The sequence below is a fragment of the Paroedura picta genome, chromosome 15 (genome assembly GCF_049243985.1).
Source record: "Paroedura picta isolate Pp20150507F chromosome 15, Ppicta_v3.0, whole genome shotgun sequence".
Lineage (NCBI taxonomy): Eukaryota > Metazoa > Chordata > Lepidosauria > Squamata > Gekkonidae > Paroedura > Paroedura picta.
This window is the reverse complement of record NC_135383.1, coordinates 19,202,000-19,220,504: the sequence shown is the minus strand read 5'-3', so window position 1 is coordinate 19,220,504 and position 18,505 is coordinate 19,202,000. Positions and strand designations below refer to the sequence as shown.

General features: G+C 52.3%; 1 protein-coding gene across 2 annotated transcripts in view; it reads right to left on the bottom strand.

The window, feature by feature from the left end:
- SLC47A1 (solute carrier family 47 member 1) overlaps positions 1–18,252 on the bottom strand; it is a 30,668-nt gene extending 12,416 nt beyond the window's left edge. For both annotated transcript variants that reach the window (XM_077311930.1, XM_077311931.1), the window contains exons 1-9: positions 17,974–18,252; positions 10,837–10,938; positions 9,594–9,662; positions 8,474–8,622; positions 7,092–7,134; positions 4,359–4,403; positions 3,000–3,097; positions 1,893–1,990; positions 383–496 (exon numbers count right to left, since the gene is read on the bottom strand). In XM_077311930.1, coding sequence (XP_077168045.1) covers positions 383–496; positions 1,893–1,990; positions 3,000–3,097; positions 4,359–4,403; positions 7,092–7,134; positions 8,474–8,622; positions 9,594–9,662; positions 10,837–10,938; positions 17,974–18,120 — 865 coding nt within the window. In that variant the 5' untranslated portion in view covers positions 18,121–18,252. The remainder of the gene's footprint in view (positions 1–382; positions 497–1,892; positions 1,991–2,999; positions 3,098–4,358; positions 4,404–7,091; positions 7,135–8,473; positions 8,623–9,593; positions 9,663–10,836; positions 10,939–17,973) is intronic.
- Between the last annotated feature and the right edge of the window lie 253 nt (positions 18,253–18,505).

Genomic DNA, 18,505 nt, shown 5'->3' with positions numbered 1-18,505 from the left:
ACAGAACTGTTCTCTGAGAACAGCTCTAGCAGGACTGTGACTAGCCCAAGGTCACCCAGCTGGCTGTATGTTGAGGGGAAAGGGGGAATCGAGCCCAGCTCGCCAGATTAGAAGCTGCGTAACTTGTGCACTGCATGAAAAATTGCGCACAAGAAGCCAAGGCCAGCTGGGAGTGGGCAGACCTAGAGCAGGGACTCATACAGAGCTAAAAAGCCTGCCTGTGTGGGACGGTGTTTCAGGTTTGAGTGAGTTTTTCTGAACCAGGTAACTAAATGCCAGGATATGTCCTGCACCACACCTTGCTCGAAGCTTGCCCTGGATCTCCGTGGACCCAGAAGGAGGAGGTCAGAGGACGGGGGCTTTGCTTCCCTGAAGGCCTCACCTGATAGGAAGCTCCCAATTTCGAAGGTCCACCACTCGATGCAGATCATCAGCATGCTGGGGATGGCCAGGCGCATGAAGGAGCCCCACTCCTGCAAGCAGTCCAGGGTCCAGCCTGCACACAAAAGGGTTTTTAAGAGGCTTCTCCTGCTTAGCGTTGCAAAGTACAAGACCCTGGGACATGGCCAGGATGGAGGAGCTCCCGAGAGGGAGGAACAGCTGCGCCCCCCCTCCGCCCAGCTATTGGAACAGCTGGGCAAGAGGCTTTCAGGCACCTGCAGTTCCCATCTTTGGCCACTCCTGGGTGGTGGCGCCCAAGATACATCCCTACTTAACCATGGAGAGCGCTGGATCTCTTTTCTGATGCTGAAATGATCTCTGGAGTGCATCAAGTCCGAGATACAGCTCTAGCAACCTCGATCCCATCAGATTTTGGAAGCTAAGCAGGGCTGACCCTGACTAGCATTTGGAGGGGAAACCTCTGAGGATTCGGGTGGGATTTCTCCAAGGAACATTAGGGGTCATGAGGTGGAGGCAGGCAATGGCAAACTGCCTCCAAATGTCCCTTGCCTGGCTAACAGATAGTACTCAGATCTCCCAGCAACACTACACACACCATATGAGCACATTAAGGATACAGGGATGCATTGTGCAGCCCTACCTGTTCCAGGAATTGCCTTCTTTTTACCCCACCTCTGAAGCAGCCCTTTTCAACCTTCTGACCATGGAGGAGCCCCTAAAATAATTTTTCAGATTTCGAGCAGCCCTGGAACTGATGTCAGCTGGCCACGCCCCTGCCACACCCCCAGAAATGACATCACTACCTGCACCCTTACAGAGAACACCCTTTTGCTCCCTCCTCTGACCTTTACTCCTACTAAGGCGGCTCTGCCTCATGTAGGCCAAAAAGAGACCACAGCACTTCAGAGCTCCCATGGACCCCTGGTTGGGAATCCTTGCTCTAACCCCCCCTTCCAGCTTATCCTCACAACAGCCCTGAAAAGTAGGGCAGACGAAGAGAGAGCAGAAGTGAACCTAGATTGCCTCTGTCCAGGGACCAGGGAAGAGAGATTTGGAAGGCAATGGGTCGATGCACATCCAGTTCCCCCTTTTCCTTCGGGAGTAAAATGAGAAGGGTCAGGAGGAGGATGGCTCGCTGGCCAGCTGCAGGGCCACAGGTCCCGGCCTTACCCATCCCTCCACACTGAAGCAGAAGAGAGAAGAGCAGGCTTTTTATAACTCGAAGGAGTCCCCAAGCAGTTTACAAACACCTTTCCCTTTTCTCTCCTCACAACAGACACCCCGGGAGGTAGGTAGAGCTAAGAGAGCCCCCAGAGAACTGTAGAGAGAACGGCTTGAGGAGAACTGGGACAGGCCCAAGGTCACCCAGGTGGCTCCATGTGGAGAAGAAGTGGGGAATCAAACCTGGCTCGCCAGATTAGAGGCTGCCACTCTTTAACCACTGCAACACTGCCCTCGCCCGCAGCTGCAGCCCCCACAAAGTCCATTACCTCCCCAGGTCTCCTTGTGGATCTTTTTCCACCACACGTAGAAGAAGAGGAGCAGCGCTTGAGCGTTCTGGGAAAGCGTGTTGGCCCAGGCAGACCCACTGCAAAAGGAGCCAGAAGGACACAGGAAATTAACACTGGCTTTTTGGAGTCTGACTTTTGTGTCATCTCATGTGTGACTCTCTCTGACCGTTTATGCACTGGGAACTTCACTGCCCCGGCTCCCGTGCAGGAGCACAAATTGGGGGCGGATGAGGTGCACCAGGCCAAATGCTCCCCCATATGGGTGCAGGAAGAGGTGGGGCAACTTGCCATGTCTAAATCTCCAGCCTGCAGCCTAGCATGAAACCTCCAGTGCATAAACGGTCTCTGCGAGAACAAGAGGTGCAAGCTGAACTGGGGGAGGGGAACGAAGCAGAGTGGGGCATGGTGCCCTTCTTGCCAGCCATGAACCAGGCCCCAATCCTCAATGATATCTACTCAGGAGGCAGACCAGTTTCCCGTCCAGGTAAACAAGCAGAGGCACCCAGAGTAAACCCACAGAAGAAGGGGGGGGAGTGAAGCAGGTTCATTTAGCTCAGAGCTGCTTTCTAGCCCCACCCTCCACTAAAACAGCAGCTTCAAGTCTGGCCTACTGGGGTTCCAGTGGGGAAAAGATCTTGGGGTCCCAGTGGGAGGCTAGTGTGAACCCAGTGTGCGGCAGCAATGAGAAAGGCAAACTCTGTGTTTGGGATTATTAGGAAAGGGACTGAAAATGCAAGGACCAACAGCAGAATGCCCCCGTGTAGATCTATGGGGCGGAACCTGTTTGGTATACTGTGTGCCGTCCTGGTCACCGTGTCTCACAAGGTCCAGAGGAGGGCGAGCAAGTTGATCAGGCAGCTGCCAAGGAGTCTGGGACTCTCCCATTCAGAAAAGAGACAGCTCAGAGGGGGCACGATAGAGATTCATAATTATTCACGGGCCAGACAGGAAGGACTCGCTTTAGATCCCAAGGACGTCCCGCGAAGCCAATGGGCGGCAGATTCAGGATGGACAGAAGGGGATCCCTGCCTGCCTACGCCCACGAAGCTCAGACAAGAGACGTGAAAGGAAGCCCTTCTGACTTACACCACGCCCAGCTTGAAGATGTAAAGGAAGATCACGTTCAGGACCACGTTCAAGAGGTTCGCTGCCACTCCCGTCACCACCTGGGGAACGAGGATCGCCTGGGGTGCGGAGAGACGAAGGGAGAAGCATCCACACGTTACACAGCCAAGAGGGGAGGCCACGCCCCCCGTGACCAGGGCAGACAGCCGATCCTACACGGCCACCCTGGCAGGAGGAATAATTTCTGGACTGACTCCTTTGGGGGCATCTGCAAGAGACTGAGAAGTGTCATGTCTGCTTTTCTTCTCCTCCCCCTGCCCCTACAATATCTAGCTGCTGAATATGCTTCACGGCAGGGGTGGCCAAACTGTGGCCCTCCAGATGTCCACAAATTATAATTACCATGAGCCCCTGCTCATGGACACCTGGAGAGCCACAGTGTGGCCACCCCTGCTTTATGGTGTTAGGCTGCAAGGTTCACCGCAAGCTGCAAGGACCTCTCTCTGCCTGGCCGGCTGCCCACAATAAGCCTCAGTGACACTCTTTTCTCTTCCGCTTTGGAAACTCTTCTGAATTATTTCAGACTGAAAGCGTAACACAGTCCAAGGCACAGTACATGATTTCTGATACCCCTCTGAGCCTGCTTTCCAGGCCTGTCCCTTCACATTCGCCTCAACTACTACCTAGTTTGTTTAACACTCCACTGTAATGTATCCAACCTCCAATGAGGACACAGATGGACTCTTTTCTTGTCTGAATGAAAACGCCAGCTTCTCATTCAGAGATGCGCCCAAAAGAGCCAACCCACCGTCTCCCTGAACGCTGCCTTGGCCTTGCTTCCATCTTCTCAGCCCTTCTGTCACATCCGTGCACTCGGCATGGTAGAACACTACAGTTACAGAACTCGCCGTGCAGCAAGATCTCTTTCCTCTCAGAGGAGGCTGCCCGTCATGTCTCTGCATGAGCCACAGCTCAGTAACTCATGCAGAGACACAGAAATGCAATCCTCCAAAAAAACAAAAAATGCACACTGTAAGAAGTTGGCTGTTATAGGTTGGGGAAATGAAGCACGTCTCCCATTTTTCACTGTGAGGGAGGGGGAAAGAGAGGTGTGCCTTCTCTATCAAATTGTACGAAACCCGGTCCTTGACCCTGATTGAGGTTTATCTCTGGAACAAACAGAATACCCACGTCTCCTACGGAAATGTGGCTGCTTGACAGCCTGTCATGGCTGACCCATGAGCACCTGGCATATCCACGGATAATTTAAAACCCTAGCCTTCCATTGACGGGGCCCCTCCCATCTGGCACCCCACAAATGCTGGTTTGGACGTGCTCCCCGCTTCCAGGCCCTCCAGCATCAGCAAACGGGGCTCTTACCTGGCTTTGCAGGTATCTAGTCTGCAACTGGTAGATGAACGCTGCCTGCCGAAAAGCGAACCAAAGTTAAAACGGAAGAACGGAAGAGAAGCCGATGGCCTCTCCAGTCCAACACTCGGTCACACAATGCAGGGGCCATCAAGAAGCCCCCCAGCAGGGTCAGAACACCAGAAGCCCTCCCACTGTTGCCCCCCCTCCCAAGCACCAAGAATAGAGCATCCCTGCCCCAGACATGAGAGAAGCCATGTTGGATCAGGCCAATGGCCCATCCAGTCCAACACTCTAGGTCAGGGGTAGTCAACCTGTGGTCCTCCAGATGTCCATGGACTACAATTCCCACGAGCCCCTGCCAGCAAACGCTGGCAGGGGCTCATGGGAATTGTAGTCCATGGACATCTGGAGGACCACAGGTTGACTACCCCTCCTCTAGGTCACTCAGTGGCCAAAACCTAGGGGTCGTCAGGCGGTCCACCACAGGGCCAGAGCTCCAGAAGGAGCCCTACCATTGGCTCCCAAGGGCCAAGAAGACAAGAGCATTCCTGCCCCAGACAAAGCGTTCTGTCAATACACTGTGGCTAACGACCACGGATGGGCCTCTGCTCCGCATGTTTATCCAACCCCCTCTTAAGCTGTCTAAGCTCCAGCCGCTGCCACCTCCCACACGTGAACCCCACACGTGAATCACTCTTTGGGCAAAGAAGTCCTTCCTTTAATCTGTTCTAAGCCTGCTATTTGTGGAGCACCGAACCGTTCTTGAACTGAGAGAAAGGGAGAAAAGGACTTCTTTCCCTGCTTCCTCTCTCCCGTGCCTAATGTCACCCCTCAGTTGTCGTTTCTCCAAGCTCAAGAGCCCTAACAGGAATGCCATTACCCAAGTGGGATCTGTGGATCCCCCCCCCCAATTTAGTTCCTCCCCCAGATTAAAGTGACCAGTTCCCCTGGAGAAAAGGGCTGCTTTGGAGGGTGGACTCCGTAGAATTCCGCCCCACTCAGGTCCCCCCCTGCCCCTCCCACAAAATCTCCCAGGTATTTCCCAGCCCAGAGCTGGCAAACCTTAAGCCCTAACCACTTTCACTTTTCTTCGATTTGACAAGGGCCTCAACGCACTCCTCTGTAAGGGAGAACGACCCTGTGGAGAGAGCCATATGCAGCCTCATGCGGGGCCTGCCCAGCTCAGAGCGGATGGTCAGCTGCCAGGCTCTCCTTCTGAGGATGCCCTGCTGTCCAGGAGGTACCAAATTTTCTCCGCCTGTGCCCCAACTGCCCAGCAGCGTTCGGTGGCTTCCCAGGGGCAGCCCTCACCCGCTCTGCTGGGAGGCCATGTTCCCAGGGAGCCCCCCTCCTCCTTCCTCCCACCCAGCCGTTCCCTTAAAAGCCAAGCCATGCAACTCTGACAAGAACACAGGGACATCCACACGACACGCACACACCTGCGCACCGTCATGTCCACCCTGAGATGGCTCTGGCAGCAACTGACCTCCTGAAACACAACTGGTCCCTCTCAACGAATGGTCCCCTAACCCAGGGGTAGTCAACCTGTGGTCCTCCAGATGTCCGTGGACTACAATTCCCATGAGCCCCTGCCAGCGTTTGCTGGCAGGGGCTCATGGGAATTGTAGTCCACAAACATCTGGAGGACCACAGGTTGACTACCCCTGCCCTATAAAACACATCGCCAGGAGGGGACGTTCGGGGGGGGGGGGGTGTGGTCCAGGTTGCACATTTACACCACTGGGGCTAAATGACTCTGCGCAAAAGACGTGAGAACCCACAAGAGAGGCCTGAACTGAAATAAATATATATTAAAAAATATCCTATCAGTGTTTTTGTGGCATTCCAAGACTGATTACAGGTTCTCTAATCCATCTCAGCTGCCGGCATGGCTAGCCTGAATAAAAGCCCATTTTTTTCCACCCCGACCTCTGTTAGGTTTTAAATGGCCAGCAGCCATTTAAACCCTCCCTTTTGCTTCCCCGCCCCCCCCCCAAAAAAAAATTAAAAATCAACTAACATGAAAGAGACCACTGGAATAGCTTGCAGCCACTCCAGGCTTATAGCTGCCTGGAGCTGTTTCACTTCCCTCCATTTGGAAGGGGCGGGAGAAGCGAAAAGGAACTCACGTTGATCCCGCGGAGAGCTGGCTGTCCTCAGGATTAGCTGTTTTTTGGGCTTTTTGGAGGGGAGCCGCTCAAACCGGGGATCTCTGCAGACCCCAAGCCCTTCCTCTCTCTGCCCCACCTCTCTCACAAGGAAGGGAAGGCAACTGTAAGCTGTTTTGAGACGGATGAGGCCTGCTGGGTGACCTTGGACCAGTCACAGTCCTCTCAGGGCTCCCTCAGCCCCACCTCCCTCACAGTGTGGCTGTTGTGGGGAGAGGAAGGGAAGGCAATAAGCCGCTTTGGGACACATGAGGCTTGCTGGGTGACCTTCGGTCACTCTCAGTTCTCTCAGAGCTCTCTCAGTCCCGTCTGCCTCAGAAGGGGCCTGTTGTGGGGAAAGGGATGTGACTGTGAGCCACTTCGAGACTCCTTCAGGTCAATAAGAATGAGATTATAAACCCAACTTTTCCTCAGCGATTTAAAACGGTTTGTGCTGCAGCTTCTCCCTCAAAGCCTTTGAAGATGGCATTGAAACACGAGATGCCGATAAAGGTCTCCCCCCAGGATTTCACTGGGCAGGCGATTTCAAAGCCCCAAAACGAGGGGGGGGGGTTGGTGGTGGGAGAGAACTTACCGGAAGAGCAGGAATAAATATCATGACGTAAATCTGAGTTAGCCTGCAAGACAACAAAACAGAAGTCTTATTTGTCCGCTGAGTCGGGGCTGAATCAGACTCTCAGAGCGCTCATCAAACCTGCGGACTGTCAAGTCTAGAGACAGCCGGACGCCTCCGAAAGGTCCCGAGCAAAGCAGAGACATGAGGCCCATCCTCCCAATGTCCATTCCAGACAGACAGTACGTAGAGATAGTCTGCTCTTGCACAGGGAGTTTCCATCTTGGCCAGTAAAACATTTTGCCTCACTCTTCCAACCAAAGATTGTTCTTCATTAAGAAGTTAGAAAACGGGGGGATTCCCTCCCCCACACTTCTCACTTGGAGGAAGCGCTGGGATTTGATGGGTCTCAACAGGTGGAGGGAGATGCTACGCCAGACGTGGGGAGCAGATGGGGAGAGAAGGCCTCAATGGGAGAAGGGAGAAACAGGGCTGAAGATTAGGGGAAACATACGTAATGGGGCTGCATGAAATGCAACCACAACATGCATTTGTTGAAAAAGCGACAATCCTCCTAGTTGTGCCAGTTTCAAGAATAGCTTTAAATGGGAACAGGCAGTGCCCCATGTAAACTCCAGAATTGGAATCATAGAATAATAGTTGGAAGGGACCTCCTGGGTCATCTAGTCCAACCCCCTGCACTATGCAGGACACTCACATCCCTCTCACTCATCCACTGTCACCTGCCACCCCCTTGAGCCTTCACAGAATCAGCCTCTCCGTCAGATGGCTATCTAGCCTCTGTTTAAATATCTCCAAAGATGGAGAACCCACCACCTCCTGAGGAAGCCTGTTCCACTGAGAAACCGCTCTGACTGTCAGGAACTTCTTCTGGATGTTTAGACGGAATTTCTTTTGAATTAATTTCATCCCATTGGTTCTGGTCCGTCCCTCTGGGGCAAGAGACGGAGGATAGACCGGTGGCCACGAATACAGCTTTCTGTCCTGAGAATCCAAATCAACTCTACACAAGGCCATATAACACTGATAGTACAGCCCAGGATCTGCACATCTTGAGAGAGAATTTTTACATTCCCTATCATCCCGCCTCACAGGGACTAGGAACCTGAAAGCGATTCAGAAAGCAGGAGGAAACCAGGGCCTAGTCTGCACACAGTAGATAATGCACATTCAATGTGCTTTGGCAGCTGGATTTTCCTGTGCAGAACAGGAAAATCTACTTCTAAAGTTCATTGAAAGTGCATTATCTATTGTGTGCAGACTAGGCCCAGCACAAAACATGCAGAGAAAGGGGAGGGGGGTTCATTGCTCGCTCGACCAGGGATTGAATCCACCACGCTCAGGCACCCTCAGAGGGGTCGGAGAGCACCCCAAGGGCTAACCTGGAGACTTCGGGGTCCTGCCCGAGGAGGAGCAGTATCCGCTCGGTGTTGATGAAGACGGCCCAGCAAGGGAAGCAGAAGAGGAGCAGGATGAGGATGCCCCGCTGGAGGATGGTCCCCACGCGCTTGACGTTCCGGCTCCCGTAGGTCTGAGCCAAACGGAAATGGAGAATCAGCCAAACTCAGCTACCCGGCATTCAAGGATCAGATCCAAGGTTTTGGTTACAATTTTTAAAGCCCTAAACCAGGGGTAGTCAAGCTGCGGCCCTCCAGATGTCCATGGACTACAATTCCCATGAGCCCCTGCCAGCAAACGCTGGCAGGGGCTCATGGGAATTGTAGTCCATGGACATCTGGAGGGCCGCAGCTTGACTACCCCTGCCTTAAGCCCCCCAGCAGGACCTTTTCGAGCTTGGCCCACAGCCTGGTGGATTGCTCTGCAGAATAAAATCAGAGTCCCGCGGGATCTTAAGCTGTTCCGCAGGAACTTAAGCTGTTCCGCCAGGCCAATGGTTGAGGCAGGAAAGGGCCATCATAACTACCGGCCTCCTTACCCAAGAACCCACCCAATTAAAACACCACTAAACTGATATGTGTCGCCTCCTTTTACCCCTGAAACAGAGATGAAATAGGCAGCTATAGACAGGTTTTATGTCCTTAAATGATTGTGATGCTTTTAACAGTTCATTAATGATGATGTATTTTATGCGGTCTTAACTTGGAAGTCTCCCTGAGCCTTCGGGAAAGGGCAGCCTAAGAACAGAACACATGATAATAGCAATTCTAATACTACTAATAATAAATAAATAAGGAGGGGGAATGAAAGGCTGTCCTTGGGGGCAAAACTAATCCTAGCACCGTGCAGAGTGCCCTTCACCCACTGGGAGACTGGGAAGTTACCCCAGGCCTCTGTGCATGTGCAGAGTGTGGTCCCCCAACCCCAGTGACCCACGGAGACCTGGGCGCTCCACCCACCACCAGGCTTTAATGTGTAATCAAGGCCCTTAAATGATTGCAGGAAGTAAAAGCACCATGACCCTGAGAAGCACAACACCATATCCTATCTCCCAACACACACACACACACAACCCTGCAATCAAGGACAAAAGGCCGCTGGTACCTGTGACATAAGAGTGTCGCACACTGATGCCAGCCCGGTGCCAATCGAAATCCCAATCACATTGGTTACCTAGAAGGACCGGTGCCCGGAGAGAAGAAGCCATGGGTTAGGGCAGGGGTAGTCAAACGCTGGCAGGGGCTCATGGGTATTGTAGTCCATGGACATCTGGAGGACCACAGGTTGACTACCCCTGGGTTAGGGGACAGAAAAGGAAGCATCTTCCTGGGACTCTTGGGGTCTGCCTGGTGAGAACCTGGGAAGGGTGGAGCCAGAGGAGATGGAGGACACAGCCCCCAGAAGGTACCCCTTTCCCAACCCCTAAGCCCCACCTGCAGCAGGGCAGCTAAAAAACCTGGGCCGAAAAAGAAGCCCCTGGAGCAGGGGTGGCCAAACTGTGGCTGTCCAAATGGTCCCTGGACTACAATTCCCATGAGCCTTGGTAGGGGCTCAAGGGAATTGTAGTCCAGAGACATCTGGACAGCCAGTCTGGCTACAGTTGCTTTGAAGGGATTCCTGTCCAACTCCTGATTGTCTCTATTCACTATGTTGGAAGAAACTAGACAGGGGCTGGTGCCAAGACGTACTTAATGGTCCTAGGAATGCCATGACTTGGAGGTCCACCAAAGCCCTAGCTTAAGCGTCTTCTAACGGCAGCTTAATTTAGCCAAACTCTTAGCTGCACACATTTCTTGACAACAGCGGATCGCTCCAGTCATATGTTTAAGGTTAACTTTCTGATCACCATCTCTCTGTTGCCCATTCTCCTACATCAGGGGTGGCCAAACTGCAGTTCGCCAGATGTCCCTGGACTACAATTCCCATGAGCCCCTGCTGGCCCTACATCCCCAGACAACATGACACAGAACATTCACAAGCATTCCAAACTACAAAAGCATGTTTAGGAGCCGTCAATGCAGCTGTTCCTCTCCGGAAAGTGCAATCTGATGAAGGCTCACACAGGAGAGACGGCCAAAAATTTGAGACGTGGATTAACCAACAAGGGCAGGGAATTAAAAATGCCCCCCCCCCCCAAAAAAAATCCAGCAAGCTCTGGCGGCAGACAGAGGAGGCAAGAGTTGAATTAGGTTTCTACACGTTAATCCAAAATAACCATCCAACTCCTTGGTATGTTTTGTATTCCTAATCACAGGCCGCCCTCCGCCCTGACTCAAGGGGAGCATGTCGAGCTTACAGTCTCAGATTCAAACCATAACATTTTGAAAGGCGGTAATTCTATACGTACCGAGACGGCGAGGGTGACAGAGTCCAGTTCAGCTTTTCCCAGGTGGCCGCAGAAGATGGAGCTCACCACGCTGATCAGGAACCCCAAAAGCTGAGCCACAAACTGTGGAGGAGAAGCAGGGTTAAGCCGTTGCCACACCAGTCCAAGGTCGAGGCAAGTCCTGGGGCCACTTGCAGCCGCTCTGGGGCCACACGGAGTTGTGGATTCTCACAGTGCTCATTTGTCACAAGCAGGGGGCAATCTTGGCAGAAATGTGGCAGCCCACGTGCCACGGCCCCACACAACAGCTGGAAGAGGGCCACAGGGACAGTGGTCTCCAACCACTTTTTCCACCCTGGTTTAAGAAATTCACCCACTCAAAGTTCTTCAGATGGCACTTCAGGCTGCATGGGTGGACTATGTGGCTGGTTTGAACGCAAAATCATGTTGGTGTGTCCCTCTCCTCTAGTTATCTCCCTGCAAGTGGAAGGCCAAGACCTCAGGAATATACATATATCTGCAGAAAAGATCTTGCACATGTTACGTTTATATCTTGAATAAAACTTGGTATTTAAACTACCCCTGGTCTCAAATTTGGTCCTGCTGCTTCAGATCTGCACCTGAATCTCACCTATGTTCTGTGCAGATTTGCCCTGCATCCCTTATTTTGCCTAATCTTGCAAATCCTGCCTTAATTATGCTGGTTTTGCCTGCCCTGAAAACTCTAGTTGTCCCTTCGACGTCCTTGCCCGCATTTCTGAATCGATCGCTCACAACCCGGTCTAGAAACTCGAGGTTAAAAAATAAATAAATGCGTCCTCCGAAAACGGAACTCCGTGTCCATTTTCCCATCAGTCTTCCCTTCTCAATAAAGACACAGTCATTTTCCTTGTGCAAAAATATTTTTACATAAAAGGACCCGTCTAGATATGCCTCCCCCACCCTACAATCCAAGGTCCAGCAAGAACTTCTACAGCGGGTGTGTATTCCCCCCCCCCTGCACGGTTTTATTTGGCTGTCAGCTCCTTGAACCTTAAAAACTCCCAAAGGGAATTTTCTGCTCCAGGAAGAAATCCAAGATAACTGCACAGGTGCCAACAGGCCGAGAATGTTTGCACCCGGCTCCAGAGGCATATGAATCACCCACCCGGGGGTGGGGGGGGGGCAAACGACCTTTTACCCTAACGAAGATCCCAGAGGGAGAAGGGAGCATGTAGGAAAGGCAACACACCCACGTGAAAACAAGCTAGGATTCGCTCCAGGGGAGAACTTCCGAAGCTTTCAATAAAAAATGCCGTTCCTGTGAGCAAAGCCCCCCGTGAAAACAGTCGCTCCTTTCTTAACCAGCAACCATGTGGGTGCCTGCACAAAAGCCCATGCAGAGCAACACAGAAACATGTGGAGCTGCCCCCACCCCCTCTCCAGCTTTGGTCAAAAGGCTATCGACGGCTTCCTCTCCCCTGCTTTTGAGAGAGTCAAGACCAGGGGTAGTCAAACAGCACCCCTCAATGTCTCATGGGGAGGCAGGAAGGAGGAACTGGCCCTCATCTTCACCAAGCCTTGGTGCAGCCCCAGTTCTCTCAGAACTCTCCCACCTGCCTCACAAGGAGGCTATTTTGCGGTGAGGAAAGTCAAATCACTTTGGGTCCCGTGAGATCTGCTGGGTTCTCTCAGCCCCACCTGCCTAACAGGGGCCTGCTGTGGGGTGAGACAGGTGGCGTCCTGGTTATGAGCGGAGGACTCTAATCTGGAGAAATGGGATAGGTTCCCCACTGCCCCCCCCAGGAAGCCCGCTTGGGCCAGTCACAGTTCTCTCTGAACTCTCTTAGCCCTGCCGACTTCACAAGGGGCCTGTTGTGGGGAGGAGAAGGGACGGTGACTGTAAGGCACTTGGAGGCTCTTTGGGGTAGAGAGAAGCGGGGTATAAAAACCAGCTTCCCTCAGCCTAACCTACCTCCCAAGAACCAAGTATGAGTCCACAAAGTTTAATTCTGGTGATCTTTCACGTGCTTTCTGATGCACACAAGCGCTTACCTGTTCCACTATATATTTCTGGTAAGGCCTTGGAGGAGGAACTGATCTCATGGCTTAAGTGCCACTCAGCTTTTAACACCCACTCAGGGTGGCTGTCCCGCCTCTGAGTGCCTCCTCCTCCAACTGGATTGCCTGTCCAGCGGCCAGCCAATCGTTTTCTGTCCCTCAACTTGGACCACCCCCTCCTCCTTCCACTTCTCTCCGAGGCTTGGAGGCTTCAAATCCCTGCCACATGAGAACTGCCTCTGCAGGTGAGTTCCCTAATATCTGCCTGCAGCTTTTCCAGGTCCTGGGGGGAGGGAGAGGCCATTGGCAGAGTTCTTCCACCCCACCCCACCCTAATCTAGCACCCATAATCCTGAATGCAACGGGCTTGGCCTCTACTACCCAGAATAAAACTCTGTTGGTCTTAAAGGGCCCGCTAGACTCAAACTTTCTTCGATTGCTTTGAACCAACACGGCTACCCACCTTAATCTACCTCACAAGGTTCATGGGAAAATAAAATGGGAAGAAGGCAGACCCCTGTACACCACTCTGAGCACTCCAGATGGGCAGGAGACAAATTTGTAACAGACAGAAGACTGTAAGATCTCCGGGTCCAAGGAGTACCTCTGGCTAATTTTCAAGCAGTGTTATCCGAGCAGCAAACTTCTGACCCCTTATGTTGGATGCTCAGGGAAGAACAAAGAACAAAAGAGCTTTTTAGGGCTTGGGGGTGTTCTTGTAATTCTAACGGCAGACACAGTCCGCTGAGCAGCACATGAGACCAGCAGATTCCAGATCTGGAGCTTCCAAGGTTTGAAGAGGATCACAACTGCTGGTTTTTTCCCCCCATTACAAACTTCTGTAAAACTAGAAAAACTTACAGACTGGAGAGGCTTATTCGGGCTATCCTGAGTTCCACCCAAGTGGAAGCCGCTAAGCTCTGCTGGGGATAACTGCCTGCAGGAATGCAGTTGGCCCAATGGGACTACATCAAAATGCAAAAACTGTGTCCCCTTGGGGAGGAGGAGGACGACAACCATGGAGAGCCAGTTTGGTGTAATGGTTAGGACTGAGGACTTCTAATCTGGCATGCCAGGTTCGATTATGCACTCTCCCACATGCAACCATCTGGGTGACCTTGGGCTCGCCATGGCACTGATAAAGCTGTCCTGACTGAGCAGTGATATCAGGGCTCTTTCAGCCTCACCCACCTCACAGGGTGTCTGTTGTGGGGAGAGGGAAGGGAAGGAGAATGTAAACCGCTTTGAGCCTCCTTTGGGGAGAGAAAAGTGGCACATAAGAACCAACTCTTCTTCTTCTTCAGTAATCTCAGGGCTCTCTCAGCCTCACCTCACTCACAGGGTGTCTGTTGTGGGGAGAGGAATGGGAAGGCGACTATAAGCCGCTTTGAGCCTCCTTCGGATAGAGAAAAGCGGCATATAAGAACCAACTCTTCTTCTTCTTCAGTAATCTCAGGGCTCTCTCAGCCTCACCTCCCTCACAGGGTGTCTGCTCTGGGAAGAGGAATGGGAAGGCGACTATAAGCCGCTTTGAGCCTCCTTCGGATAGAGAAAAGCGGCATATAAGAACCAACTCTTCTTCTTCTGGAGCCCAAGGGGAAAACAGGCTGACCCCCAGCTTAAGATCCTGAAAGCAGCACAAACGGGCCGCAGTCAACACAGCCCCTGTTGGAGGGGTTCCCCAGGAGTGCAGAGAAACAGATCTTCATACGCAAACAAAAAAAAAGATGATTGAAAATCAGAAGATTGAAGATGCTACAGAAGGCATAGACGTTAAGAGCTGTTGAGACTCAGTAACCAGAAGTCCTGGACAGACCTGGGATGATCCTAGGCATTGGGGGGCCGGGGGGAGCATGGTGAGCCTTCCAACTTAATGACTTTATTTATATCCTGGCTCTCACCCCAAAGGGGACGCAAAGCGGCTTGCATCATTTTCCACTCCTGCATTTTGCATCAGAGCCAGAGTGGCATAGTGGTTAGGAGCAGCAGCCTCTGATGGGGAGAACTGGGTGACCATGGGCCAGTCAGTTCTCTCAGAGCTCTCTCCGCCTCACCTACCTCACAGGCTGTCTATTGTGGGGAGAGGGAGGGAAAAGTGATTATAAGTTGCTTTGGGACTCTTTCGGGGAGTGAAAAGCAGGGTATAGAAAGAACAATGTCTCATTTGATCCTTACAACACCCCTGCGAAGTGGGTCTGGCTGAGATAGTGTCTGGCCCAAGATCACCCAGCGAGCTTCCGTGGCACAAGTGGGGGTTCGAACCTGGGTTTCACTGCTCCCAGCCAGGTAGGACATGCTTTTTGTTCCAGCTGGTTGCGAAACTTTGCCAGGTTGGCTCCCCTCGATATTTCTTGCAGGCCCCGACTGGTAGAAAACGCAATTGCAATGTTCCTGGACTTTTTTTTCTTTCAAGGCAGATATATGGGTCCCCCCAGCTGCTCTTTCAAAAGCTCGTTTACAGGCTGCTCCCCTCCTGGTTTTTAAAACCTGACTGTTCTGTGCCTTTCCTCGGTTCACAAAGTGTTATGAAATAATGGAATTTAGTAAGCTGGGAGCACGCTAGCAGCTGAGCTTGTCGGAGCAAGTCCAAATCCCCTTTTCACGGCTTTGCAACCAATTTTTTTAAAAAAACGAAGCCTCAGTTAGCCCAAATGGCCACAGGTGCGAGACCTCAGCTCCCTTGTGAGTGACACGACAGGCCACTACCGATCGTTAAGTCCCAGATCTTCTGCGAGGAACTTGCAAAATATTTTTGGCAAGCCAGCCAGGCAAGAAATCGAAAAACTGCCAAATGCAAATTTGGAACATTACAGCTGGCAGAGGCAGAATAATCAAGAGGGGCATTTTAAAGATTGAGGCAACATCTGGAAATAAAAGCTGCTCCTTCTTTGTAGGGACCGGAAGATGTTCAGGGAGGGGCTGTTAGTGGCAGAGCATCTGCTTCACGTGCAGAAGGTCCCAGTTCAGCCTCCAGTTAGAAGATTGGGCAGCAGGTGATGGGAAAGACCTCAGCCTGAGACCCTAGAAAGCTGCTGCCAGTCTGAGTAGAAAATACGGACTTTGATGGGCAGAGGGTATAAGGCAGCTTCCTGTTTGTCAGGTTCCAACAGGACGATATGTGGATTTGTTCATGTAGGAAGCGACATGTAAAAGGGGGAGGCGACGCTTACCCCTAAGGCAAAGGAACACACATGAAGTTGCCTTTAGGTTACAGAACGTCCAATAAAAACCCCAGTAAAAGTCCATTAAAACGGAGAACAAAATCATTACAGAACAAAACACCAAGGCGGGAAGTTGATAGAAATCTATGACCAAGATTTGAAGAATGGTTGCTTCTGCTAATTAGAAGCAGTAATTTAAAGCATCAACAGTATTGCCTACTCAGGCTGACAGCTGCTTTTTGGGCTCTCAGGCAGAGGTCTTTCATGTCTCCTTTTAAGCAGGGGTAGTCAACCTGTGGTCCTCCAGATGTCCATGGACTACAATTCCATTGAGCCCCTGCCAGCATTTGCTGGCAGGGGCTCATGGGAATTGTAGTCCATGGGCATCTGGAGGACCACAGGTTGACTACCCCTGCTCTTAAGGATCCACTTTTAAGGGATTAAACTGGGACCTACTGCATGCCAAGCGGAGGCTTGATCACCGAACCACAGCCTCTTCTCCTGCTAGTCAAAGAAAAACGTCTCCTTGGACTCTAAAGGTGCACTGAATCTAGTCTTTGTACTCAAATAAAGAGAGACTTTGGACCACTCCCTCCTGTTATCAGCCAGAGAGTCCAGGAGATGCTGGATCTGTAACGAGGGGGTGAGGTGGAGGAGATGCATCATTACGTCATTAGAAGCTGTCTACTCAAGGTTAGAACAACATGAAAAATGGGAACTCGTACATCTCCTTGCAGGTTTATTCCGTAGGAAGTAGAAGCAGGAGACCTTATATGGGTCTTTTCTTAAACCTGTGAAAATTTTCACTGCCCCAGAAAAGCCAACCACCCTATTAAAAAAAAAAGAAAAAAGATACTGTTTGTGGGATACCCCATAAATCTTCTAAGAAACATAAATATTTAGGCGACAATTGCACACTTTCCTGGAAGTAAAGCCTCAGACATGCTGAGGATTTCCCCCTTAGACTGGGCCGTGCCTGCAAAGAGTCTATACTCGGCATTAAAATGATAGGAAAGGGGCCAAGTCCATGCTCCAGGCAAAAACCGGCAGAAGAGATCCCACACCACCGCCTGACAGCCAGAATGAGAGGACTGTCAAGAGGCCTCTGGGAGACCCACAAGCAGAGAATGGAATCAAGAGGCCCCCTCTAGAATTGACAGATAGACTGTTTTGAAACCTGGAGGCTCCATTTTGCTTCCATAGTCTTTCATACTTGGAAAGTGAGAGGGGGAAAATGACACACTAGTTGAATCAAAATATAGCCAAATATATGGGCTACAGGGTTGGGGGGTGCAGGAATCTCTCATAGGCAACCTAACTGGGATGCAAAGGAGGCCCACATTCCTCAGGTGCCTGGCTGCAGGAGGGTGGAGAGCGAGAATGTGATGCCCTACTGGGGGAGGCAGAGCACATGGGCCTTTTTGGGGGGGAGGGAAGGAGAATGTTGCCTCAAGTTATGCCCTAGGGAGAGGGCGCCCCCCCCCCCACACACCTTCTCTCTGATTGGTTCTCCTTTACCAATCTTCCTCCGGTCCTCTCCATTTTCCCTACCTCCATCTCCTTCCCCCCCCCCCCAGTCTTCACTTGCTGCCCCTATTGATTTTCTTTCTTTCCCGCTCTCTCATCCTTCCTCTTTTCTCCCCTTTCTTTCTCTCCCTTCCTTTATTTTTCTTCCTCCCTTTCCCGCCTTTTTCTGTCTTCCTTCCTTTCTCCCTTCTTTTATTGTTCTTTCTCTCTCCCTTCCTATTTATCTTCCTTTCCCTCCTTTTTCTTTCTCCCTCTCTTTCTTTCCCTTCCATTCTTTCTCCCTCCCTCTCTTTGTCTTTCTTCCTTTCTGGCCCCCTCGCTTTTTCTTCATTATTCTTTCTCCCTCCCTCTTCCTCTCCCTTCCCTTTTCTTTCTCTTCCCTCCTTTTCCCTCTCCCTTCTTCCTTTCCTTTCCCTCCCTCCCTGCTCACCACGGGGGCGCCGATGCGGACGAGCTCCCGGGCCTCGGTCCAGGCTCCGATGGGGACGAGCTGGCGGAGCCTGCGGGCGCAGCGGGAGGGGCGCAGGGCCATGACCGGGGGCTCCCGGGGGACGGCCGGCGGCGGCTCCTCCTCCATCCTCCGCGGGCTCAGCCCCGGCCGCGGCGACCCCCGACCTCCCAGCGCCGTCCAACCGACGCTCACCCGGGCAGCCCGCCTCTGCCCACCGGGGGCGCAGCCAGGCGGCAGCCACGTGCGGGCAGGGGGCAAGGCCACGCCCACCCGGGGAATCCCCGCGCCCATTGGGCGGAGCGGGCGCTGACGCACAAGGGGGCGGGGCCATCGCTCCCCCCCTCCCCCCATGGGCCCAGCGGGCATCTCAGGGGCGCCGCGAAGACCCTGGAAAGTGCAGTCAGGGTGGGCGCTTGGTTGCGCGCGCAGCTCCCTGAGTCCGCGAAATGGACATCACCGGGCTGCGAGTAGAAAGTTAGTACACAGTAAGTTAGTAAACTGCATCATGAGA